At 48.6% G+C, this 24,786-nt stretch overlaps 1 protein-coding gene and 1 non-coding gene across 2 annotated transcripts in view; both read right to left on the bottom strand.

The window, feature by feature from the left end:
• Positions 1 to 5,710: 5,710 nt before the first annotated feature.
• LOC124076836 (mediator of RNA polymerase II transcription subunit 24) overlaps positions 5,711 to 24,786 on the bottom strand; it is a 34,337-nt gene continuing 15,261 nt past the window's right edge. Inside the window, exons 4-27 of the mRNA XM_046420909.2 lie at positions 20,747 to 20,785; positions 20,262 to 20,335; positions 19,680 to 19,912; positions 19,488 to 19,544; positions 18,021 to 18,132; positions 17,732 to 17,882; positions 17,349 to 17,462; positions 16,767 to 16,814; positions 16,247 to 16,329; positions 15,895 to 15,981; positions 15,207 to 15,318; positions 14,204 to 14,343; positions 13,718 to 13,758; positions 13,107 to 13,189; positions 12,239 to 12,417; positions 12,022 to 12,121; positions 11,550 to 11,725; positions 9,106 to 9,370; positions 8,661 to 8,842; positions 8,368 to 8,458; positions 7,924 to 8,023; positions 6,787 to 6,867; positions 6,299 to 6,447; positions 5,711 to 6,159 (exon numbers count right to left, since the gene is read on the bottom strand). Coding sequence (XP_046276865.1) covers positions 6,043 to 6,159; positions 6,299 to 6,447; positions 6,787 to 6,867; positions 7,924 to 8,023; positions 8,368 to 8,458; positions 8,661 to 8,842; positions 9,106 to 9,370; positions 11,550 to 11,725; positions 12,022 to 12,121; positions 12,239 to 12,417; positions 13,107 to 13,189; positions 13,718 to 13,758; positions 14,204 to 14,343; positions 15,207 to 15,318; positions 15,895 to 15,981; positions 16,247 to 16,329; positions 16,767 to 16,814; positions 17,349 to 17,462; positions 17,732 to 17,882; positions 18,021 to 18,132; positions 19,488 to 19,544; positions 19,680 to 19,912; positions 20,262 to 20,335; positions 20,747 to 20,785 — 2,814 coding nt within the window. The 3' untranslated portion in view covers positions 5,711 to 6,042. The remainder of the gene's footprint in view (positions 6,160 to 6,298; positions 6,448 to 6,786; positions 6,868 to 7,923; positions 8,024 to 8,367; positions 8,459 to 8,660; positions 8,843 to 9,105; positions 9,371 to 11,549; positions 11,726 to 12,021; positions 12,122 to 12,238; positions 12,418 to 13,106; positions 13,190 to 13,717; positions 13,759 to 14,203; positions 14,344 to 15,206; positions 15,319 to 15,894; positions 15,982 to 16,246; positions 16,330 to 16,766; positions 16,815 to 17,348; positions 17,463 to 17,731; positions 17,883 to 18,020; positions 18,133 to 19,487; positions 19,545 to 19,679; positions 19,913 to 20,261; positions 20,336 to 20,746; positions 20,786 to 24,786) is intronic.
• LOC124077122 (small nucleolar RNA SNORD124) lies at positions 13,387 to 13,490 on the bottom strand. The gene has a single exon (XR_006846531.1). It is a non-coding gene; the product is annotated as a small nucleolar RNA SNORD124 (small nucleolar RNA).

Genomic DNA, 24,786 nt, shown 5'->3' with positions numbered 1-24,786 from the left:
GAAGAAGAAGAAGAAGAAGAAGAAGAAGAAGAAGAAGAAGGAGGAGGAAGAAGGAGAAGAAGAAAAAGGAAGAAGAAGAGGAGGAGGAGGAGGAGGAGGAGGAGGAGAAGAAGAAGAAGAAGAAGAAGAAGAAGAAGAAGAAGAAGAAGAAGAAGAAGAAGAAGAAGAAGAAGAAGAAAGATGTCAACAACGTTTTGAAAGCTGGAATGCAGATATACTAGGAATAAATAACTTCACAGAAGCCAGGCATGGAATCCAAGAGACTCAGAGGCTGAGGCAGGAAGGTCACAAGTTCGAAACCAGCCTTAGCCAATGTAGCAAGACCCTATTTCAAAACAAAAAAATTAAAATGACTGGGGATGTAGCTCAGTAATAAAATGTCCTGGGTTCAATTCTCAGTTCCAAAAGGAAGAAGAAAAAACATTTAGAAAAGGCTCAGAAATTAGAGGTGCCTGATACTTCTGGAAAAGAGGATGTAGGAGGGTATAATACAGGACTGAGGTTTTTGGCTCAGTGGTAGACTGGAAGTCTACTTAAAAACAACAACAACAACATATTCCTCTATCTTCTTCCATGCTACCACTTAGAAGATTGAGAAAATTGAACAAGAGGGCCTCTGAACCAAGGGACCTGTCACAGATAAGACAGGAATGCCACAATGAAAATAGGGAGATCAAGTAAAATATCTAACTACTCAAATAGCAAGTCCTCTTCTCCCTCCCCAACTCTCTTCTCCTATGTGGCTCCAGAATCAGCAGTTGTCAGACACACTCAAACACCAGCCACGGGCCTATACTCTATAGGCAAGAATATTCTGACCAGCCTGCCAGTTTACCCTACGGGTGTGATGAGCCCAGGGCCACATAGTTTGAGCTTTTTAGTGTCTCATTCTTAAAAATAAACAGAGAAGGGCGGGAGTTGTGGCTCAGAGGAGAGCACTCGCCTAGCATGCATGAGGCACTGGGTTTGATCCTCAGCACCACATAAATGTAAAATATATTGTGTGGGCTGGGGCTGTAGCTGAGTAGCAGAGCACTTGCCTATCATTCGTGAGGCACTGGGTTCAATCCTCAGCACCACATACAAATAAATATAGTAAAGGTAGTCTGTTATCTACAACTACAAAAAAAAATTTAAATAAAGAAAATATATTGTATCCACCTATAACTAAAACATAAATATTTTGAAAAAATAAACAGAGAGCCAAAAATTATCAGATATTTGAAGAAAATCTCTGATAGGAAGGACAGAATCAAAGCAAACAAACAACTTACGATGACGTGCAAAAATACTGATACATAAAATTCAGAGAATAAGCCCAGTGTAGTGGTGCACACCTGTAATCCCAGCAACACAGGAGGTGTTTTAAAAATATCTTTTTAAAAAATATCTTTTATTTTGTTTTCTAATTTGTTCTACATGACAGTAGAATGCACTTTGACACATTGTACACAAATGGAGCACAATCTTTTAGAATTTTTACCAAAGATAAAGCGAGGGGCAAAAGGAGCTGCCCAGCACATCTGCCAGAGGGAGGGAGGCAGCGTCAGGTCAGCAGCCTGAACAGACTCTTGCCTCCAGGGCTCTGACCAGCCGCAAAGCCTCCTGACAAGTTCTGTTCAAATACCCTGGGGGCAGTTTAGGCCTGGGTGGGGCTGGAAGGGGGAAGAGAGTTTGAGGGGGACTAGACGTCAAAGAAGGATCAGAGATTCCACAATTTCACAAAACTTTCGCAAACAGCTTTTTGTCCACCCCCCCCCTGCATTGTCCTGGACGCCAAATTTGCATAAATCCTGGAAGTTATTACTAAGCATTATTAGTGGCAGCCCCAGGTAATTTCCTCCCAGGCCTCCATGGGGTTATGTATAAAGGCCCTCTGGAGTTGGCCCCTGACAGAGCCCAGAGCCTGCAGCCCAGACCCCACAAGACCATGGCTGGCCCTGCTGCCCGGAGCCCCACGAAGCTGATGGGTGAGGATCCTGGCTACCTATTTGCTCTGGGTTTGGGAGGGAGTCCAGAGTGGCAGAGGGGCTGGGATCTCCTTTCTGGGCTGGGGGATTGGAGACACTTGGCCTTGTCCCCGGGAGGGAGCCAGGTGGGAGGGGACAGCATCTCCTGAGCAGGGTCTGCTCCAGCCCTACAGCTGCTGCTGTGGCACAGTGCATTCTGGACGGGGCAAGAGGCTGTGCCCCTGGACCCTGCCAGCTCCCTGCCTGTCCCCCAGAGCTTCGTGCTTAAGTGCTTAGGGCAAGTGAGGAAGATCCAGGCCCAAGGCTCTGTGCTACAGGAGAAGCTGGTGAGACAGACAGTGGAAGCCGCCTGAGGGTGTGGAGGAAAGAAGACCAGAGAGAGAGAGAGAGATGGAGGGAGCAGGGAGGAAAGGGGAGCTAACTGAGGGAACTGAGAAGATGTCATCAGGAAGGGGCGCAAAGAGTGAGACACATGGGGGACATGGAAGAGAATTAAGAGAGTGGAGCTGAGGCCGAAGGGCAGGGCCCAGGGCAGTCAGAATTGGGGAGCAGAGTAGAATGGGGCTGAGAAACTGGGCAGGACACTGAGGGAAGGGAAGCCCAGGGAGATGGGAAGGCTTAAGGAGGAGCAGCCTGCAACCTGGCCCTGGTGAGTGGTCCTCAACATCCTTCCATTCCCAGTGTGCCACCTACCAGCTGTGCCATCCTGAGGAGCTGGCGCTGCTCGGCCACTCTCTGGGCATTCCTCAGGCTCCCCTAAGCAACTGCTCCAGCCAGGGCCTGCAGCTGGTGAGTGGCTGGAGGGGAATGGGGAGAGGCGGGTCAGAGGGAGGGAGCACACCCCTATGCCAAGGTGCCTGGGAACAGGGAGTGGCCCACCCCATGCAGCGCCTACCTCTCCTACTGTGCTCTCCAGACAGGTTGCCTGAGCCAACTGCAGAGCGGCCTCTTCCTCTACCAGGGCCTCCTGCAGGCCCTGGCAGGGATATCCCCCGAGTTGTCTCCCACTGTGGACATGCTACAGCTGGATGTTGCCAACTTTGCCACCACTGTCTGGCAGCAGGTGAGCCCTGGAGAGAGAGGCAAGTGACTGACGGGGGTGGAGACCAGGTCATACTGCCATGGCCACACTACATCCCGGAAGCTCGCTACAGTCGAGAGAGCATTCTCGGGGGGCCTTGTGCAGTCAGCCACACCCCTGCTTTCAGGACTCTCCTGCTGGCCTACCTCCAGTCCCTCCAGCCAAGGGCAAGGAGTCAGGTCTCAGACCTGAGTCTCAGTTCCACCATGAACTGCGTGGCTGCCCACAGCCCTGCGCAACAGCCCCCTCCAGTGTTTTCTCACTTGCAGCAACTCCTGCTCAGCAGAGCCTGATCCCTCATCTCTTCTTTCACCTGCAGATGGAAGACCTAGGGGTGGCCCCTGCTGTGCATCCCACTCAGGGCACCATGCCAACCTTCACCTCTGCCTTCCAGCGCCGGGCAGTAGGTGTCCTGGTTGCTTCCCGACTGCAGAGGCTCCTGGAGCTGGTGTACCGGGTTCTGCGCCACCTTGCTGAGCCCTGAGCAAAGCCCTCCCCACCCAGTGTATTTATCTCTATTTAATATTTATGCTTATTTAAGCCTAATATTTAAAGTCAGGGAAGAGAGAACAGAGCCCCAGACCTCTGTGTCCTTCCCTCCATCTCCGAGTTTCATTCTCCTGCCTGTAGCAGTGAGAAAAAGCTCCTGTCCTCCTGTCCACTGGGTGGGAGGTAGATAGGTAAATACCAAGTATTTCTTCCTGGAGCTGCTCCCTGGCCCTGGCTCTGTGGGGCACTAAGAAGAGCCACAGTGAACCCTGAGGTATCTACCTTGGGGCCCCAGGAAGCATGAGAAGGTCTCCCATGTGGGAGACAAACCAACCCTGTTTAATATTTAAACAGCAGTGTTCCCCAACTGGATCCTTGTATCCCTCGTTCTGGTCAGCCAAGTCCTGTGTCCCCTCACATCCCCATCCCCATAGGCATTATTAAGTCTCTGGAGAAACACAGGCAGCCGGGACTAGGAGTCTTGGACCTGGAATTTGTTGAAGAATCTAGTTTCTTTCTGTTTTGGGGGGCATGTTTGACTCCCAGTACAAGGAGCTCAGACATCAGTGTCCTTGGGTTTCTTGCCCCTGTCCCCACCAAAGTCAGATTCTCCTTTTAGGACTGGGATTAGGAAGGGAGAAGACAAGGGGCAATCACGAAGGGAGTGTGATGTGAAAGGAAGCCCAAGCTCAGCCTCTACCCTGTCCCCACTCTTCATTGTAACCGTGCTGAGGATAATAAAGTGTTTGTCTCTAGTAAATGTCCTTCCTTCTTCTTGAGTCCTGCTAGTGCCTGGCCAGGGGCTGGTGAATGGTGGGAGAGGCCAGAGGGAGTGGGGAGGAGGCTGAGGAGGAGGCAGGTCCTCTAGCTCACCCAGCGCTGACTCCTTCAGCATGTACCGCCTGGGCACCTACTCTGCAAGTGCTGGGCTGTGCTAGGGACAGAGCAATAAAAAGCACACATTCCTTGTCCTGGTGCAGCCATAGCCTTGTAGGAAAGGCAGAAGGCAGACAGACTGTGGGTGCTGGAGGCGAGAGAGGGCTTGGGGCTAGGGTGGGCTCACCGGGCCAGACACAGGCCGACTGGGCTATAGCCAGTGGTCCTGAACATGTGCACAGCTGGCTGCTTTACCAGCTGCCATAAACTTGAGCCCATCCAGAGTTGCCCACAAAGATGGAAGATGAGGAAGCCGAGTGTTTGGTGACCACTTGGATAAGAACTCAAATTCCAGGGGCTGGGATTGTGGTTCGTCTAGCACATGGGAGGCCCTGGGTTCGATCCTCAGCACCACATAAAAATAAATAAATAAAATAAAGATATCATGTCCAGTTACAGCCAAAAAGTAAATAAATAAATAAATAAATAAATAAAAACATTAAATTAAAAAAAAAAAGAGAACTCAAATTCCAGGCCCGGTTATCTCTTCCTCACAGAGCACTCGTCCAATCAGCCCTTTCCTGCCTGGCTCAGCCTGTGGGTGAAGAGGTCCCAGGGCAGGGCTGGGATGTGGCCAGGGAGAGCTGGGTCCTCGCCTCCTTACCACGTGTGTGAGGCACACCTGTAACTGAAGGGTCCCTGCCTGGTTTGGGAGTGTCCCCCAAGCCAAGTGGAGCCACCATCCTCAAGACCTCCCACCTGTGGCTCCTCAGTCACCTCCATTCCCTTCCCCACCTGGTCCTTAGGCAGGGTCAGAGCCCTGCAGGATGGCTCAGGGCCTTCTGCCTCAGGCTTGGAGAGTGGGTTGTGAACAAAAAAGGGTTAAGGAGTTCCTGTCCTTATCACCCCTGCTCTTTTTCTGGAGGGGACAGATCAAATTATGGGTCAATCAGACTGGGTGGGGCATGAGAGAAGAGCAGGACACCCTGCCCCAGCATCTTATGGCCTTCTGCCCAGGCTCCCTTCTCAGGGTATGGCTCAGGGCAGGGAAGGCGGTACCTCTCCTTTCCACCCCAGTCGAGTCTGTGGAAAGCAGCTGTTCTCATCCCCTGGCCTGCCCTGTCCTCCTGAGTGGACAAGCGGGAACCTGAGTCCTGCCTGCCTCTGCACCTCTTCCTTCTCCTCCTCCCTCCTCACCACAGGATTGAGCCCCTCCCGGCCACAGCCCAGCAGGAAGAGTGCAAGGAGAAGTCCCCATCCTGATCCAGGCAACACAGGTACTAGAGGCACAAAGGACCCGTAAGGACTTTTATTTACAAGTGAGCTTTCCCTCAGTTACTACAAAAATATATTTATATACATATACGAATCTGTAAAGTTCCTCAGGGCTAAGTGTACTTCTGGAATGTGGGGGACACCAAAGGCTGAAGATCCAGGCTGCTCACGCTTTTCAGGCATTAGCATAAGGGAGAGGAAATCACAAAAGAAACTGTGAAAGTCCAGAGAAGAGCAAAAATCTGGAAACTGACAAAGGGTTCTCATATCATGTGGATTTGAGCAACAAATGTTCCCATCTAACGCTCTTGGGCTGGAACCTAGCCACTCACTGTGGCTCCTCTAAGTCCCTCAGAGAGCAGCAATGGCTTTGGCAGCCACCTGGCGGCCCAGAGGAAGGCTGAGGTCTGTGATGGCCAGAACCACCTTGGGGCTGGACATGGCTGACACCTTCACCAGTTCTGAAACCTGCAAAGAAAGATGGACAAACGGCTGCTCACTGGGGTAGTTCAGGCAGGTGTGATGTCCCAGGAGGAAGGAGTCCCTTCCTTCTGTGAACTGCTACCCCTAAGGCTTGCCACCCTCCTCATCTAGATGTGGTACTCACAGTGGTGAAGGGCATGAACTGCAGGATGCTGCCCCGACTGCCCTGCTCCAGGCAGTCCACGCACTCCTCCATGAACCACTGCACAAACTGGGTGTGGGGGCCCGCGGTGCGGGAGCCCAGGATGGAGGAAATGAGCAGAAACAGGTTGGCTGTGCGGAGGGGGAGAACAGAGAATTCATGGGAGGATCTGAGAACAGGTCAGACTCAGGGGGAAGACGGGACTGGGAAAGGAAGACAAAGAAGTGCCGGAAGTGCTCTGGATGGGGATATCAGAGAGAAAAAGCAAAGAGGAAAACAGAGAGGAGAAGGGGGCAAATGGGAGCCGGGGAGACAGGAGAGATGGAGGGGAGAGGTGGGGACATGCGGTGGAGGGCAGTGAGGGGGTACTAGGAGGACCCCTTCCACGACAAGGCCTGCTGGCTTCCCCTGAGGAAAGGGGACTCCTTCCAGCTCAGCCCCCAGATTCAGACGCAGTTGAGAAGACTCACCCAGGACTCGGTTCAGAGGGTCCCTCATGTTGACTGTGTGGAGCTGAGAGGCTGAGAGGGAGCTGTTCATGGACCGGTCAGCTGTGGGACAGGGCAGAGGGGGCAATGCACTCAAAAACTGACTCTCCCGAGGCTAGTCCTCACCTGTCCACCCACAGGAGGTATTTGGTGTGTGCTGTGTTAAGAGAAGATCTTTGGATCAAGAGTCACAGTAGGGCCCCACATACAGTTGATGAGTGAGAAGAACTAACAAGCACCACCAGGGCCAACCTTGGCACTTCTCATGGAGTACGTGGCTTAACGCTCTCAACGCCCACTTTACAAATGGGAAAACTGAGACTCAGATTTGCAAAGTAACCAGCTATAGGTCACAGGTTTACAGGTGGCAGACCCAGAATCTTTCAAGCATGTGGTTGGTTCCCTAGTCTCTGAAAGGCCCCAAAGAAACTTCTACAACCTCTGGAAATAGGAGAAATTAAACACCGCCAAAGCCGCCTCTGGCAGGAAGCCTCGCAATGAGGGGAGGACAGTGAGAAGGTAATGACATCCAAGGAAGCAGGATGGAGAGGGCAGGAGGAGCGGGAATTAGCCTCAAGTCTCAGCCTGGGCCTGCTCCAGGCCACAGGGCATGTTTCGGGGGGAAGGAAGGAAGGCCACAGCTGGTGAGTCAATGGCACAGGCTGTGCCGAGGTAGTGAACTCCCTTAATGCAGGGTCACCCCTTAACCCTGTGCTGAGGAGGTTCGGGAGGGGTAGCTGTGGGGCTGGGAGGACCTGGGCAGAAGAGCTCCTTATTTATTTATTTATTTATTTATAGTGCTGGGATTGAACCCAGGGCCTCGTGCATTCGAGGCAAGCACTCTACCAACTGAGCTATATCCCCAGCCTGCAGAAGAGCTTCTTTAGGGACAGAGAACAGTGACCTTATCTCTAGGGGTAAGCAAGGGAGCATCCCCTAGGGAACAAAATGACACAAGCCCCTGCCACACCCTCTGACCAGCCAGCACAGACTGGTGACCAAGGCTGTAGCTGAGGTGCAGGGCTGAGGCCCATGGCAGGGATCAAGCGGAGCAGCTTCCCCAGGGAAGAGTGAGTGCCCAGGCAAAGAGGGGCCCATGCAGCCCTCCCACACACTCACTGGGACTGGAGAGGATGTTGGCGTCGTCCTCATTGGAGCTCAGCAGTCGCATCAGCTTTGATGGCTGCATGTCGTCCAAGGGAGAGAGGCTGATGTAATCCTGGAGAGCAGGAAAGTCACTAACACTTACCCCCAGTCCTCAAAGTTCCAGCCACCAGCAAAGAAGACTGGAACTCAAGTCTGAGCCCACAGTATCAGCATTGCCAGCATGCTGGTCCCTTGCCTCACCCCTCCACAGACCCAGTGAGCAGATAGGACCTCGGCCAAGGGCAGCTGGGGGTCCACACAAGCCACCTCTCCAGATCTTGACTGACCAGGTCCAACCAGCTGAGGCGAGGGCAGTGCCCATGTTTCTGACCCTACTTCCCAAGGAGGCCTCTTTTACCAGCAAACACTCAGAAAAGGTGAATAGAGACATTAATAAGTGAGCAGAGAAGCCTCTACCTCAATGTCTTCCCGGTGTCTCTTCTTTTGGCGGGAGGATGCCTGTCCCTTGTGGGAGGAGTAGGAACTCAGGGCACACCATACAGCTAGTCTGGCAAAGGGTTCCAGGAAAAGGAGGTACAGTTAGTGGGAACCAGAACAAGGTACCTGTGTCCACACTGATCAAGCCCCACCTCACAGGATATGCCCACAGCCAAGCTCCCAAGGCGGTACAGGTTGGGGTGCCTAACTTTGGGCGGCAGGGGCTGGAGGCCCACGTGTGGGAGCCAGGCAGGCTCTGTAGAGAATCCTACTTCGCCAGTGCAGTGCCGGGGGGATCCATGAGGCTGTGCCACTTGGAGGAGTCGGTGAGCAGGCCAGGCAGGATGTGGCCCAGCAGGACGAGGGTCACTTGCTGCATGTCCAGACAGAAGATGGAATAGAGCAGCTCCACTGCCCGCAGCGTGTGCTCCTTCCGAGTCTCCTTCAACAGCTCCTGATGGGCAGGTGAGCCGGGCTGCTGAGGAGCTGAAGGCCCGACTCTGGCACTCAACACCCCTACCACTCCTGTGGGCTCTCTGGGCAGGTACGGGGGCCAGAGTGCTTTATTCCCCCACCCCCATCCCATACTCAGTATTCCCAGGAGGCTGCCCAGCTCACAGCAGCATCTTTAAGAGAATCCTAGCCAGCCGGGCTGGAGGCTGGTCTCAGGCTGAGGACACCTGCCCACCCCAGCCCACACCCACCCAGCCCAAGTACCTTAATCAGGTTGTTGCAGAACCAGTAAACACCTCCCATGTGCAGCAGGGTGTCGAAGATGTGGATGGAGCGGCTGTCCACCCAGCCCTTTTCCAGCACCTTGGCAAAGATGTCTGTTAACACCTCCTTGATGGGCCGCTTGGGGGGCAGCAGGTTCCAGTAGGGCATTGTGTCCACCCCCGTGGATGGGAACTTGATCTGAGTGGCTGTCTGCTGTAGCACATCTGCACACATGTGCTCCAGGATTGAGTTCATAATCACCACTCTGCAGGGGCCAGGGAAGAATATGCAGGCCAGACTTGGGTTGAGGGAATTAATGCCACTCTGTGCTAGTGGAAGAGACAACCCCATAGCCATGGAACTGGCTGGGCTTTCACCTGCTGGGCACAAAGCCTAGTAAAGGTACCAGGCAAGAGCTGGATCTATAGATGGATCTAGCAATATATTTATATTTTCTCTGCCTTCTCCCTCTTCAAAAGTCCCCATCCCCCAGGTCTGGATCTTGCCAACTCTCTGGAATAAATAAATACAATCACTTCCCCCTGGGCTGAGTGCTTGGTGGGGGGGTCCCCACCCAGCCTTGGCCTCTTCCCAAAGTAAACTGTCACTTCCAGGAGAGGGCCCAACGCCTGCCCCACAGGAATCTTCCCGGCCCTGGATAGCTGGGCAAGTACATACGTCTATCTAGAATCCTGTCATGAGAAACTTGAGCTGTACGTACAGACCGGGGTCTGAGCACTGACTGTTCTGAGAACGCTGTGTGGCTCCGGGAAGGTTCTATCACTTTCAGCTTTCAGAGCCACTTTTTTCACCCATACAACGGAGCCACAGATTCTCCCTGTTCTTTACCCAAAAGCTCTTAAGGTGCTTAGGATGGGTGACGGCACAGCAAATATTACATGACTTGTTGAGGGAAAATGAGGGAAGAAAGGAAAAAAGAAAGGAGCAAAGGAAAGCAGGTGTGACTTCACAGAGCCCCTGGAACCTCACTTCAGCTATATCTCCTAAAATATCCTCTACAGCTGTCTTGTGAATTGTCACTCAACACACATTCACAGCCGCAAGAAACGGAAGCAACCCAAGTGTCCACAGAGGGATAAATGGGTGACCAAGATGCAGTATATCACGTACAATAGGATATTACTCATCCTTAAAAAGGAAGGAGATCCTGTCATATGCTACAACATGGATGAATTTTGAGGAACTTATGCTTCGTGAAATAAGTTAGTTGCGAAAGGGCAAATATTGCCTAACTCCAGATATGAGGTATCTAAAGTCATCAAATTCATAGACAGAAAGTAGAATGGTGGCTGCAGGAACTGGGGGAGGGAAGTTGTTGTTTAGTGTACAGAGTTTCAGATTTGCAAGATAAAAAATGTTCTGGAATCTGTTGCACAATAATGTGCACAGAGTTAACACTACTGAACTGTACTTTTTTTAAAAATACTTTTTTAGTTACACATGAACAGAATGTCTTTATTTTGTCTACTTATTTTTATGTGGTTCTGAGAATCGAACATAGTGCCTCACATGTGTGAAGAAAGTGCTCTGCCACTGAGCCCCAGCCCCAGCCCTGAACAGTAGTCTTAAACTTGGTTAAAATTAAATTTCCTGTCATGTGCTTCTTGTCACAGTTAAAAAAAAAAAAAAAAAAGCCAACTAAACAACTTATTGGTGACTACATGAACTAGAATCACTGAGTTCAACACAGCAGAGGTCACCAGAGAGGTCATGCAAGAGCCAGGACATGAAATAAATGTCACAAAGATCGGTCGGGGAAGGCTGTCAAATCCACAGATGGCTCATAGTTCCTCGAGAGCGACACAGCCAGATAAGCCCTTTGCTTTTCTGCTCAGTTAGTTCTCTAGAACTTGAGCCCTTTGAGGATCTGAATCGTAGCTGTTTGGGGTCTCCATTTCTGGTACACAGAGATGCTGGATTAAAACACTCCTGGCATAGAAATACACATTCAATGTTTGCTGAGCCAGCTAAATAAATGTTTGAATAAGAATTGGGGGGGGAGGGGCTGGAGTGGCGGCTCAGAGGTAGAGTGCTTGCCTGGCACAAGTGAGGCCCTGGGTTCAATTCTCAGCACCACATACAAATAAATAAATTAAATAAAGGTCCATCAATGACTAAAAAATATTTTTAAAAAAATATCATTGACTTAAAAAAAAAAAAAAGAATTGGGGGGGAGCGGGGGCGGGAAGCAGAATGTGAGCAAGTCTACAGCCATGCTACCCTGAATGTTCCTGATCTCTGAAGCTAAACGGGGCCAGGCTGGCTAGTACTTGGATGGAAGGACCTGAGTGAGAATGGAAGCCAGTGAGGGCAGGAATGAGTGTCATGTTTGGGATGGTGAGAGAAGGATGTCCGTTACTGGAGGTGCTGACTTATCACGACATACCTGCAGGGTATGAGAAGGGCAGGGACAGTTTACTGACCTCTCATTGTAGAACTGCAGGGTGTTCTCACTATACAGTGGCCCTGCCAGCTGGCGGATCATCTGCAGTGACTTCTCACGCTCGTCCAGCCCCAGCATCCGGACATGGGCCACCAGCCAAGCCACAGTACACACGGCCAGACTGCATACCTTTCCCTTGATATTATCAGTGATTTTCTAAGAGGAGGGGAAAAGGGTGACTGGAATCGCTCTCTCCCCTGCCCTGCCATCATTTCAGCTGAGTGCAGCAGGTACAGTCTTAGGCCACAATCCACGCCTCTTTCTACCACAAGTCTGACTTTCCCAGAGCTACCTGAGTGAGGAAGTGGCTAAGACTACCATTCTAGGGAAGACTGATGGCAAAACATGAACTCCGGATTAAAGATCTTCTTGTTCTTAGGAAACAAAACAAGCTATCAATGTCTGACTCTGGGTCTCAGGGAAAAGAAAAACTGCTAGAAAGATGGGGCTACCTGGATGGACTCGAAGGCTAGCACTCCATTCTCCCAGGCATTGAGGATTTCCAAGATGGCAGCCGAAATGCTCAGACAAGCTTCATGCCACTTCATCTGCCTACAAAGAGTTGGCAGTAAGAGAAAAATCACCACAGGGGAGTAAGGAAGGGCTTAGGAGAAAGGGACTTGGCTCTATCCCACCACTGCCCTTAGAGCAGGCACCCAAACCACTAACACCAGCTTCATCTCTGAGGAGTTGTTGAGCAGGGCCACCAAGGATTCCACTTTGGTGGAGTCGGGCCGGAAGCAGGGGTGGTCAGGGTTCAGGATCTTGCCCTCCTCCGGCATGCAGGTCTGCATCCAGGTCTCAAAGAAGGGTACCTCTGCTCCTGTGCTTGACTCTGACAGAATCACCTGGGCAAGAGTGAAAGGAGAGACCCTAGTTAAGTGAGGAGGGTGAGCCTGGGATTTAATTTCTGTTTCCTGCCCCCTGCTATTTCCTTCCCAGCCTGAAGAACTAGGGGCAAACTGGTCTCAAGGGATGCAGACAGGGCCTATGCTGCCACCTAGTGGTTGGTGTGGCTGTGGCACTAAAGTATGTGAGGTATGACTAGGGGCATCTATTGACTTCCCCCAGGGGTAGGCACCTGATTTCTGAGTCCAGCAACACCATCTGGCCTGGTGAGGAACAAATTGACCAATTATATTGTTATGCTGTGTGTATGTACAAATACATAACAATGAATCCCACACAACAATGAATAATTATAATGCACCAATAAAAATTTTAAAAAGAAAATGCAATGTAATCCAGAATAACACTTCTACCTCACACATAAATTAAGGCCCTAAGAGTCCAAAGAATTTTCCCAAGAAAATACAAGTGTATTTTCCATGTTTTAACAAAAATAATGTTAAAGAAGCTATAGCGTCAATTAGTTGAATCAGAATAAAAATTCTGACCAATGGCAAACAAAAAAACAAAACCCCCAAAATAATGGCTCGGAAGACTTACGGGGTGAGGGGAAGATATTGATTGGTTGCTTCATCTTTGCCCTGCCTACTTGTCATTCCCTAACCCCACCTGTAGTCCTTTCACTCACCTCTGAGCCATAGGTCTGGGCCACATGGCACAACATGAGGAAGGAGATATCAAAGAGCAAGGCACGAACTGAGGCTGTTTTGGCTGTGGAAGGGAGAAGAAGGCCAGCCCCTCAGCCCAGGGTGAAGACCCAAGGCCTGTGTCTGGATCATGAGAACAGAATTTGTCTTTTTGTTGTTGCTTTTTTTTTTTTTTTCTTTTAGTGGAGCTAGGGACCAAACCTAGGGTCTTGTACATGCTAGGCACACACTCTCCCACTGAGCCACATCACTAGCCCAGAATTTGTCTTAAGGAAGGTCAGGGACCATATGGTTCCTTCAAAGCTCTGAGGCTCAGAATCCTTTTCTTGAGTCTCAATTAGAACATCATCCCTTCCTTGGAATCCTTGTGTATCCTCCAATACACAAACAAATCACAAAGGGAGCAGGTGGGAGAAAAGCAAAAGGATGGCATTAGAAGATCCCATTCCCAGCATCTCCTTCACTCAAGGCTCCCAAAGCTTTAGTCAGTCATGGCTCAGAGGAGGAAACCCAGCTGCCCCAGAAGAAGCAAAGGCAGCCCCTCTCTCTGCACCCTCCCTACTGCCACTGAGGTCTTGCAAAGTTGACTTACTGCTCTCTCCACTGCCATGGGTGGTGAACTCATTCAAATTGTGGAAGAAATGGACAGGGTAAGAGTTAAGCAACAGCCAGGAACTGAGGGCCGCAGGGCTCAGAGGGGCAGTCACTAGAATATAAACTACAGGCTAAGCTTAAAATGAACATCATTATACCAGGAAAAATTTTTTTTTCTATTATTAAAAGAGTTTTTAGGCCTAGAAAATAGCTCATTGATGGAACAATGTTCTATATGTCAAGTTCCAGGAAAATTAAAAAAGGCAACAGAAATATGAAGTTCCTTATTAATAACTGGGAAAGGAAAAGACCTCTTCGAGTCAAGAGAACTGGCTCCTCTGTCAAGGCCTCTGGCTGGGTTGCCCTGGCCTGGCCTGTGCATCTCAAGGTAGACCCAGACCCTGGTGCCCAACTCCTACTCTGCCACCTCCTCCCTTTAGAATGTCCTCCCCTCCAAGGTCAAGGGCTCAGTCATTCTCACTTGATGAATTTCCGGGCAAACGATTTAAGCTTCCCAGTGGCAGCAGCAGCAGCCAGCAACAAGTCCAGGCTCTTCCCAGACAGCATGTGTCCCAGGACCCCCAGCAGCCCCTCTGGGGACTTGGAATGGTCTGCATCCATCTTCTGGGGACAGGACAGGAAGTCAAGTCCTGAAGAACATTGAAGATCCCCACCCCACCCAGACACAGCCAGGCATATTTCCTCTCTTCACGTCTCTAGCAGCTAGCATACCACCTCTGCAATTTAATCTGTCGTTCTGCCTCCAACCTGGAAACCATTCCCAAAATCTAAACACTGCTCTATAATCCACCCCTCTCAACCATACTGTCATGATGGTAGTGGGGATAGGAAGCTTGGCTATTGTGTCCTTCCCCCCCCACAGTTCTAGAGATTGAACCCAGAGTTGTTTTACCAATGAGCTACTTTCTCATTTCCTTCTATTTTTTTATTTTGAGTGGGTCCTTCTAAGTTGCTGAGACTGGCCTTGAACTTGCAATCCTACTGCCTCAGCCTCCCAAGTCACTGGGATCCCAGGCCTGCACCACTACACCTGGCTACTGTGTCCTTGTGAGATGGCATCTCTGAAACACCTACACATGAAGCTTATAGTGGTAGCTGCCCTTGCCTTCCCCCTTTCTCTGCTTCTAAAGTAACTAAGACTGGAATCCAGATGAGAGAGATCTATGAGCCCTGTTTATTTATCTGGACATAGAGGAAAACCAGAAGGAAGAAAGGGAAGACTGCTGGGCACAGTGGCACACGCCTGTAATCCCAGCAGCTCAGGAGGCTGAGGCAGGAGGATCGTGAGTTCAAAGCCAGCCTCAGCAAAAGTGAGGCACTAAGCAACTCAGTGAGAAGCTGTCTCTAAATAAAATACAAAAGTAGGGCTGGGGATGTGGCTCAGTGGTCAAGTGCCTCTGAGTTCAATCCCTGGTACAAAAAAAAAGAAAGGGAAGATCCTGGTGGCAAGGAAAGGATGCACTCACCTTGAGAATGTTTGTGACAGTAGGCTCTGCACGGAGGGTGAGCCCGGGATTAGGCTGGATGTTGGCATTTTCTGATGACTTTTGCTGGGGTGCATGTTCCCGATCTGCTGAGCTATGGCCATGACCAGTTGGCAAGAGAAGGGGACAGGAACCAAGAGAAATTTTTCAAACGCTCCCTACTCCCTAGTCCAACCCCAGAAGCAGAGGCACAGAGGTGGTGGGAAGCATACAGAAATTCTGGGGGGCTGGGATGTAGCTCAGTGGTACAGTGTTTGCCTTGTATGCACAAGGTCCTAGGTTCTCTTTTCAGCACCACCAAAAGGGGAAAAAAAAAAAACTTTGGTGTTGGGATGAAGTTTATGAAAAGGTGTTCGATACTGGAATCACTTCAATTTGTCATGAGTCATTACATTTATTTTGAAAGTTAATTTAAGATTTGTTTTGAAAATTTGAATTTTTTTCTTTGGTCACAAAAGAGGGTGAGTTAAAGAACAGCAAAGAATAGTGTAAAACTCCGGTCTGAAGTCAGCATCTTCTTTCCCCCCTGGTTTCCTGTGTTACAAGGTATAGTGCCAGTCACTTGCAACCCAGAGTTCAAACAGAAGAGGGAAAGGTACCAGCAGCCAGTCTGACATGACAGAGGGATGTCACGGGGCTCTTGAGGCAGCCCAAATGGACTTGCACTTACCGCTTGGCTACAAGGTTGGCGAAATTAGCTTCAGACAGAAGGCCCTGCTTGTTACATTCTTGGAGGAGGAAGTTTGTACAGTCACAGCTGTGAGGGAAAACAGGATGAGGGAAGTGGGCACAGAGCTAGGGCTTTTGAGGAATGGGAACAATGGGTTCCTGCCCTGTCTCCTCCCTCCTTCAGGATGAAGACAATTTGGAGTGCCCGAAGGCAGGCAGAATGACTGTGGATACTTGACAACATTGTGTCACCAACAAGGAGACAGGATCCCTTGAAATTCTTCTGACATAGAGAGCAGGGGAAGGGCCCAGACATCTTCTAGTAGCATAGAGGTAAGTAGGGGAGTTCATACTTGCAGCGCTGGTCAGCTTTGTCCAGCAAGGGTGTGAGCTTCAGCAGGAACTCAAAAGCACAGTTGACATCCTCAGTGAAGTCCTGCAAAGAGTCAGCAACTTCCCCTGGATTTTGGGTCCTCCATGCCTCCTGAAGCCTATGGTGTAGACTCACAAGGATAACATGCTGGGTACAGGAGCCTCAAATAGGCTGCACCCACCACTATGCCCCAACAGCTGGGTGGGGAAATGTTGGAGGCATCACTGCTCCCACGTGTCCACTCTTGCCCAACCATCATGGGCAACCTTGCCTGTGGAGGGTCCAAACTGAGATGTGTCCTATCAGAAGCCCAGGAGTGCATCCAAGGATGCTCCCAGGTGCTCAAGCACATCCATGGAATTCTAGCCTCCCCGCCCCCCACCCGGCACACACACTCTGCTGCTCAGCCAGGGTCTGAGGGACCTCTTCTTGCCCTTGTTTCTCAAGGGAAGAAATACCCTTAGCTGCTCCCATCCTGCCATCTCATTTCTCCAACTCACCTTGTCCCCATGACAGTATTTCTTCAACTTCACCAAAACCTGTGGAATCTAGGGAGTGAGGTAGGAGAAAAAACAGGAATTTCAATTTCTTTTCTCTTTCACCCGCCACTGAAGGCCCCCCCCATTCCCTGCCCTGGACACAGTAACAGGAACATTACTGCCCTGGAAATGAAAGCATTCTTATTAAAGACCAATCTTAAAGTCCATGGGCACCCAAGCACCTGATTCCCCTCACCTAAAAAGACCTGGTGACCTCTCACTTATGCTGATTCAACAAAAAAATGTCATTTGCAAAAGTGGAACCCAAGCTTCAAGGGGGACCAGGACCACTTTCTCTGACTCCCTCAGCTGCCCTGCACCAACATGACCAATGACAAACTAAACAGCACCTCGTGGCAAGAAACAACAGAGGCCTGTCAAGTGGGCTAAAAAGACTTTCAGAGGAAATAATCAATTGGAACTTGTGCTGGGGACTTAGCAGGCAGGGTCTGATGCCAGCAGAAGGCACATGTCCAGCATTTCACTGCTTCTCCTAAGAACTATCCCTAGACGGGCTCTCTGTTGCTCGCATGTCCCAGGTACCTTGAGGTAGGTGAAAGCCGTCCACTTGAGCTCCTCCGTGCCCTCAGGAGACTCAATAAGCCCCACAAAGCAGGCTTTCCAGATCTCCAGGACAAAAAGCGGGGTGGGGATATGCTATAGGAAGATCCAAGGGTGGAGTATAAGAGAGTGCCCTGTTCCCCTTCATCCTTCTGCAGGCTCTGGGGACCAGGTTGGGTCAACATTAGGACTAGGAACCTAATGTTAAATGACAGGACTGTCATCCACTTAGTATCAGAGCATCCACTTAGTATCAGGGACCAAAAGAAAACCTATTCCTCCCAAGAAGTACCAGAAGACTCCTCCCTCCTTCCCCAAATGGCCAGCCCCCCTTAGGGAAAGGAGAGCCACTCGGCCCCTCCCACCTGCATGCGCTTCACCATCATCAGCTGCTCCACCAGGGGCTGCGTCTCACCGGTCAGGTTCATGGTGCCCTCGAGCAAGACCACTGCGTGCACAGTGGGAAAGCCAGTCTTGTGCAGCTGCTCTGAGTGCACAGATAGCATGGTGGGGATGCTGAAGAGAACAGACACAGGGCAGTGTTGGGGACTGAAGGTAAGAGCGAGAGGACAGAGTAGGTACCACATCTTCCCTTGACACCCCAGGGCATTTCCTCTCTCTCCCTTCACCACCTTCACCCTGGAAGCTGGGTACCTCCTAATGAGTGTGCCACACTGTTCAGCCTGGCTCCGGAGCTGGGGGTTGCTGAGATTGGCCAGGATCTCCCCAAGCTTCAAGAGCGAATGCTCAATGGCAGTCCAGGAGGCTGGCAGAGAGAAAGAAATGCAGAGCCATGATGGGAAACAAAGGAGAAGCAGAGCCTGGCCCCAATCTCCTCAATCGTGGCACTCCCTGGGCCCAGGAAACCGCACAGGGAGGCTTCCCCTGAGGACGACACAGAGGTCTGGGCCATGAGGGCAGCATGCACTAGAAGGGAGTGAGCATCAAAGGCCAGAGCCCCTTAAAGCCATTCCCGAGGGCCTGACTTCCAGGGGCTACACAACTGACTTCACTGACTGGCAGGCACATGTAGGCAGTGAGAGAGAGAAGTGAGGGAGGCTAGAATTCAGCAGCACAAAGACGGAAGTGACCACAAATTGGGTCAGAAGCAGCCAATTCAAAAGGCCAGCCTTGTAGTGGCCATCACTCCACTCTGGGCAAGCTGGGATCCTACACACTACCCACCCTTCATCTGGGCTGGATGATCAGGGCTCCCCCCTTCTGAAATGCCTCAGTTATACATCCTTCATGGCTCTGTTCCCTTAATAACCTGCCCAACTGGTCTAACCCACCCATCTCTCTCCTAAATGCCTACACTGCATATTTATCACTTAGTTATAAGTCATTTATCCTAGTTACAATTCCAGAGGGTCCAATGATGAATACTGGCACCAACCAGCCCACTGACTATCATGTAGCATGGGGCGGGGGGGGAAGAAGACAAGACCTGAGATCCATTAAAAATAAATATTCATTCACTTTCCAGCAATAAACATTTATCACATGTTCAAAGTAGGCAAGAAACTGTCAACATAGCCTATTTTGACACAGATTCTCTTTCTGGACTTTGCATTCCCAGACAATAAAACATATTTAGAGAAGTAATAAATAAACTAAGCTCTCCAACCCAGGACACTGGGTGTCACCCACTCTAACACTTATCAGAAGACAAAAGCTCCTTAGGTGGTCCTGAGTCACCACAGTCTAAGCAAGACTATGGCCTCAAGACCCCTCAGGGATGATGGAAGGCTTCCCTCCCACAGATCTTCCTGTTCTCAGGCTCTGGAAAGTTCCAACATTTTAGCATCTGAACTCGAGTGAAGAGATGGATGGTACACAGGCCTGATAGGCACCGAGTTTAAAGGGACATTTCAGGTCATACTCAAATTCAAGAGTTATTTGCTTCCAGAAGATGAGTAATATGGAAACACACAAGAACAGATGGTATAGTTGTCTTGTCCTCTAATTTTCTTTGCACATATGATGTACTAGTCTTGCTTCCCACTAGTGTGTAAGCTTGTTGAGGGCAGAGACCCTGCCACATGCTCCTTTGGGAGCCCCCCTCCCCCCTCCCCCAGCACCTGGCACAGTGCTGGGCAGACGACAATGCTCAGTAAATACCTGTTGGTTGATTGGCTCGGGTGCCACCCTGCCCAAGTCCCTGGGATGTATGCAAAGCTTACAGGGAGAGAAAAAAGGAAGTGGGATGGTTTCAGATCCTCCTGGAAAGAAGTGGGATGGCATCCTGCCTCTCCCCTCTCAATTAAAAGGAACAGCTACAAGAATAGTGGCACAGGTAATCAGGGGACATACAGGCCTCCTCTAGTTTGGCGATGTGCAGCAGGGCCCGATTCTTGGTGCTGCTGAGGGTATTCTCCAGGCGCTGCAGGCACATGGCAAGCTGCTTCTCCCCAGTGGCTGGAGTGCCGGCCTCCACTCCTTCCTGGAGCCGCTCTGCAGAGGCCGCGGTGCAGCGCAGCAGCCAGTGGAGGGCGCTGAGAAGGGCTCGGCACAGCCCAATGCACTCCTCTGCTTTGCCGTGACAGCTACCAGGAAAGGATGTGAAGTCTGTCTCTGATCCAGAGGCTGAAATCTGACCCACACCAATGTTCCCCAGAGAACTCTGGCACTCCCCTACTAGGGAAGAGAGCTGGAAAGCTAGCAAAGTCCTAGGGAAGACACCGAACTCGGCTGCCTTCCACCAGACAAGATTTCAAATGAGCTATTCCAAGTAAAGAGGCATTTCGACTTAAGGGAATAAATAGAAAATATGGGGATGGGCAGTTGGGTAGAAAAAATGTGGGAATCCACAGAGTTGATCTCATACTATATGCTAGGAGCTTCTCCTATACCTTGAGAGAATGCTGGGTGAGAATCTCGTCACCCAGCCCTTACCTCAGTCGGTCACAAAACATGTCCATGATATCCAGCAAAGCCTGAATACACAGGTCTCGGGAAAAGTCATCAAACTGTGGAAAAAAAACAACAGAGAGGTTCAAGGATGCCCCAGCCAACCCCTGGATCTCACACATAGAACAGGTGGCACAAGTAGGACTCCTGCTTTTCTTTCCTCCAATCTCAGGTTTCAGATTCAACAGCCTTCTCATATTAAAAATTGGCTTCTAGAGCTGGGGATATAGCTCAGTTGAGTGCTTGTCTAGCATGCACAAGGCCCTAGGCTCGATTCCCAGCACCACAATAAATAAATAAATAGATAGATAGATGGCTTCTACTTGCTAGCCCCCACTTCCCAGGACCTCCTTTCCTGATGGTAAGGGCAGCATCCAGCTTCACAAGTCATAAGAGGTGGGCCTTGCTGGCACTATCATAGCTCTCTGGTCCCTGTATCCTACCTGGCTGGTGAGTGGTTATGTTCATACCTTACTGATAGCTGTGAGAACAGAAGAGTAGGACACCATCTAGAGGGAAAGAAGAAAGAAAATATTCAGATTACTAGTCTCCTACTCAAAAGGAACAATGATGCTTAATGTTGCTGCAGCTCTGAGACTCTGACCCCTTCAAGAGGCCTCCTCAACCCATTAAACAATATATAATAATGCCATACATTGCCCTATTTCTACTTCTATCAGACTCATTGCAAATGATACCATCAACATAAGCCCATTGAGATGAGTTTAGGGCCAGGTGTGGTGGCGCATGCCTGTAATCCCAGTGACTCAAGAGGCTGAGGCAGGTGGATTCCAAAATCGAACATAGCTTCAGCAACTTGTTGAGGCCCTGAGCAACTCAGCAAGACCTTGTCTCTAGTAAAATATAAAAAAGGGCTGGGGATGTGGCTTGGTGGTTGAATGCCCCTGAGTTTAATCCCTGCTACAAAAAAGAGATAAGTTTGGGGGTACCCAAAGGTGCTATATTTCATGTTCACATGCTACTTGTCCATATAAGCAAGGTTTAACTGACTACCAGTGAGTAAAAGAACCAGCAAGGGCTAGGGATACAGCTCAGTTGGTAGAGTGCTTGCCTTGCATGCACAAGGCCCTGGGTTTGATCCCTAGCACCACACACAAAAAAAAAAAAAAAAAAAGAAAAGAAAAAGGAAAAGAACCAGCAAAAGTGAAGGCTATATTATTTTATTCCTATAACTTCTTTTTTTTATTTTTTGGGGTGCTGGGAATTGAATTCAGAACCTGGTGTATACTAAGCATACATTCTACCACTGGGCTACAACTCCCCCAGCCCTATTCCTATAACTTCTATCATGAAGAGTAATTTGAGCTGGGCGTGGTGGTGCATACCTGTACCCCTAGTGACCTAGGAGGCTTAGGCAGAAAGACATCAAGTTTGAGGCTAGCTTCAGCAACTTAGTGAGACCTTGTCTCAAAATAAAATAAAAAGGGCTGAGAGCAAAGCTCAGTGGTAGAGACTCTGGATTCAATCCCTGGTACTGGGAAAAAAAAATGTGATCTTGGTTGAGGGTACAGCTCAGTGGTAGAATGCTTGCCTAGCATAAATGAGGCCCTAGGTTCAATCTCCAGCACCACTAATAAAAAAAGAGGAGGAGGAGCGGGAAAGAGAGAGGAAGAAGGGAAAAAGGAAAGAGTAATCTTATTTGGGCAGAAACTAAACAGAAACAAACATCTATGATGAACAAGGGCTACCTTCACTTTGAAATATGGAGTGAGCTTCCAAAGTTGAAATTTTTCCTCTATGTTCCAAGTAATTCCCTTACAACCATCATTACACATGCTGCCCCCACAATCAAGGAGCTCCTTGAAGATAAGGACACTCTTATTCAATGATTACCTCAATCTGTTTTTTTGTTTTAGTACCAGGGATTGAACCCAGGAGCACTTAACCACTGAGTCACATCCCCATCCTTTATTTGTTTATTTAATTATCTATTTAAATTTGAGACAGGGTCTCACTGAGTTGCTTAGGTCCTTGCTAAGTTAATGAAGCTAGCTTTGAACTTGTGATCCTTATGCCTCAGCCTCCCAAACCTTTGAGATTACAGGCATGCACCACTATGCCTAGTTGACTACTACAATCTTGATATTTATAGAATAAATTAAAATGTATCTTTGGCTGGGTGAAGTGGGGTATGCCTATAATCCCAGCGGCTCAGGATTACATGCCTATAATGCACAGGCCTGGAGTTTGATCCCTCCCCCAAAAAAAACCCAAATATTACACAAACACAGGGCTCTTTTTTTTTTTTTTTTGGTAATAGGGATTGAACCCAGGGGTGCTTAACCATTGAGCCTCATCCCCAGCCCTTTTTTATATTTTTATTTAGAGACAGGGTCTCACTGAGTTGTTTAGTGCCTCAATCAGTTGCTGAGGCTGGCTTTAAACTCACAATACTTCTGTCTCAGCCTCCCAAGCTGCTGGGACTACAGGCATACACCATCACGCACGGCTAATACATAGCTTCTGGGTAATATAAATTTGGGAATCCTTGATTAAACATATATACATAGTTTTCTTTTTTCTTTCCTTTTCTTTTTGTAGTACTGAGCCTTGTACATGCTAGGCAAATGCTATTCCACTGAGCTATAGCCCTACCACTTTTGAGACAGGGTCTAAATTGCCAAAATTGGCCTCAGCCCTCTGCGTTGCTAGGATTACAGGTGTGCACCACCACAGCCAGCTTACATAGAGCTTTCTTTATTGTAGGACTTCTCAGAACTATAATATATTCATATACAATGAGAATTTCTAAGATGGCTGGAGATAAAACAAGCAAAATTGTTCAGATTTTTTTGACCAAAGGGTCTCATTTACCTAGTATTTCCAAAATACATTTTGGGAAATTCTACATGAACAGAAAGTTCCCTGAGGACCTGGGAAGAGTATTGAATTTATATCTGTTTCTCCAGCACCTAGCACCGGGCCTGCTCCTAACAAAGTTTTCATTACTTTAAATAGTTGAATTTTAGGGCTGGGATTGTGGCTTAGTGGTAGAGCACTCGCCTAACATGTGTGAGGCCCTGGGTTCCATCCTCAGCACCACATAAAAATAAATAAGTAAAATAAAGATATTGTGTCCAACTACAGCTAAAAAAAAAAAAAAGTTGAATTCTAGAGACTGGAGTTGTGGCTCAGTGGTAGAGCACTTGCCTGGCATGTGTGAGGCCCTGGGTTCGAACCTCAGCACCACATGTAAATAAATAAATTAAATAAAATATCCATTTACAATTAAAAAATATTTTCTTTTTTTTTTTTTTTAACATTTATTTATTTATTTATTTTAGTTTTTGGCGGACACAACATCTTTGTTAGTATGTGGTGCTGAGGATCAAACCCAGGCTGCACGAATGCCAGGTGAGCGTGCTACTGCTTGAGCCTCGTCCCCAGCCCCTTAAAAAATATTTTCAAAAAAAAAGCTGAATTCTATTAATTAATTAGCTACATTCTGAAAAAAAATTTATCTTAAAATAAATTTGTTAGTAAAACCTATTCAGGGGAAGGTAGGAGATGTGAGCATAAGGAAGATAGTAGAATGAAACCGACATTATTACTTTATATATGTATGTGACTGTATGACCAATGTGATTCTACAATATGTATACTCAGAAAAATGAGAAATTATATCCCATCTATGTATGATATATCGAAGTATATAAGTGTATTCTACTGTCATGTATAACTAATTAAAACAAATTTAAAAATTAAAAAAAAAAAAAGTAAAACCTATTCGTCACCATAAGATGGAGGATACCCAGTTCAGAAGAAATAATTTATCCTTGGGGCTAGGGGTATAATTCATTTATTGAATGCTTACCTAGTATACACAAAGCCATGGGTTCAATCTCCAGCTCAAAAAAATTGAGATGGAAATTTTTTAATATATTTTTTCAGTTGTCAATGGACCTTTAATTTATTTATTGACACATGGTGCTAAGAATTAAACCCAGAGCCTCACACATGCTAGGCAAGTGCTCTGCCACTGAGCCACAACCCCAGCCTGAGATAAAGAATTTATACTGAATAAATTTAGAACATACATAAAATCTCTCAAGTTGTCAAATGTTTAAAAAATAATTATAATCTGGTATGCATACCTATAACCCATGTGACTCAGAAGGCTGAGGTAGGAGGATCACAAGTTCCAGGTTAGCCCTGGAACAAGTTCATCTCAAAATAAAAAAAAACAGGGGATTTGGCTCAGTGGTTAAGTGCAATCCCTAGCACAAAAATATAAAAATAAAAATTAAAAATTAAAAAGCAGAATGCAATGATAGAAACTACCAGAATAATCACCCACCTCCTGGGTTGTCTGTCTCCGCTTAAGGAGAAGAAGCCTCCAAAGATTTGAGAAGAAAGCTACATCAGCTTCAATGACCTGAGTATGCATTTTCCCTCCACATATAAAAATGATCCATCACCTAAACAGACTGCTCTCTGTTCAGACATCTTTAACTAGAATTCTTGAACAGGAGCAAAACACAGAGAGGGC

The sequence above is a fragment of the Marmota monax genome, unplaced genomic scaffold (genome assembly GCF_021218885.2).
Source record: "Marmota monax isolate L192 unplaced genomic scaffold, Marmota_monax_Labrador192_F-V1.1 WCK01_AAM20220418_F8-fsc00322, whole genome shotgun sequence".
Classification (NCBI taxonomy): domain Eukaryota; kingdom Metazoa; phylum Chordata; class Mammalia; order Rodentia; family Sciuridae; genus Marmota; species Marmota monax.
This window is presented reverse-complemented; position numbering and strand designations above follow the sequence as displayed.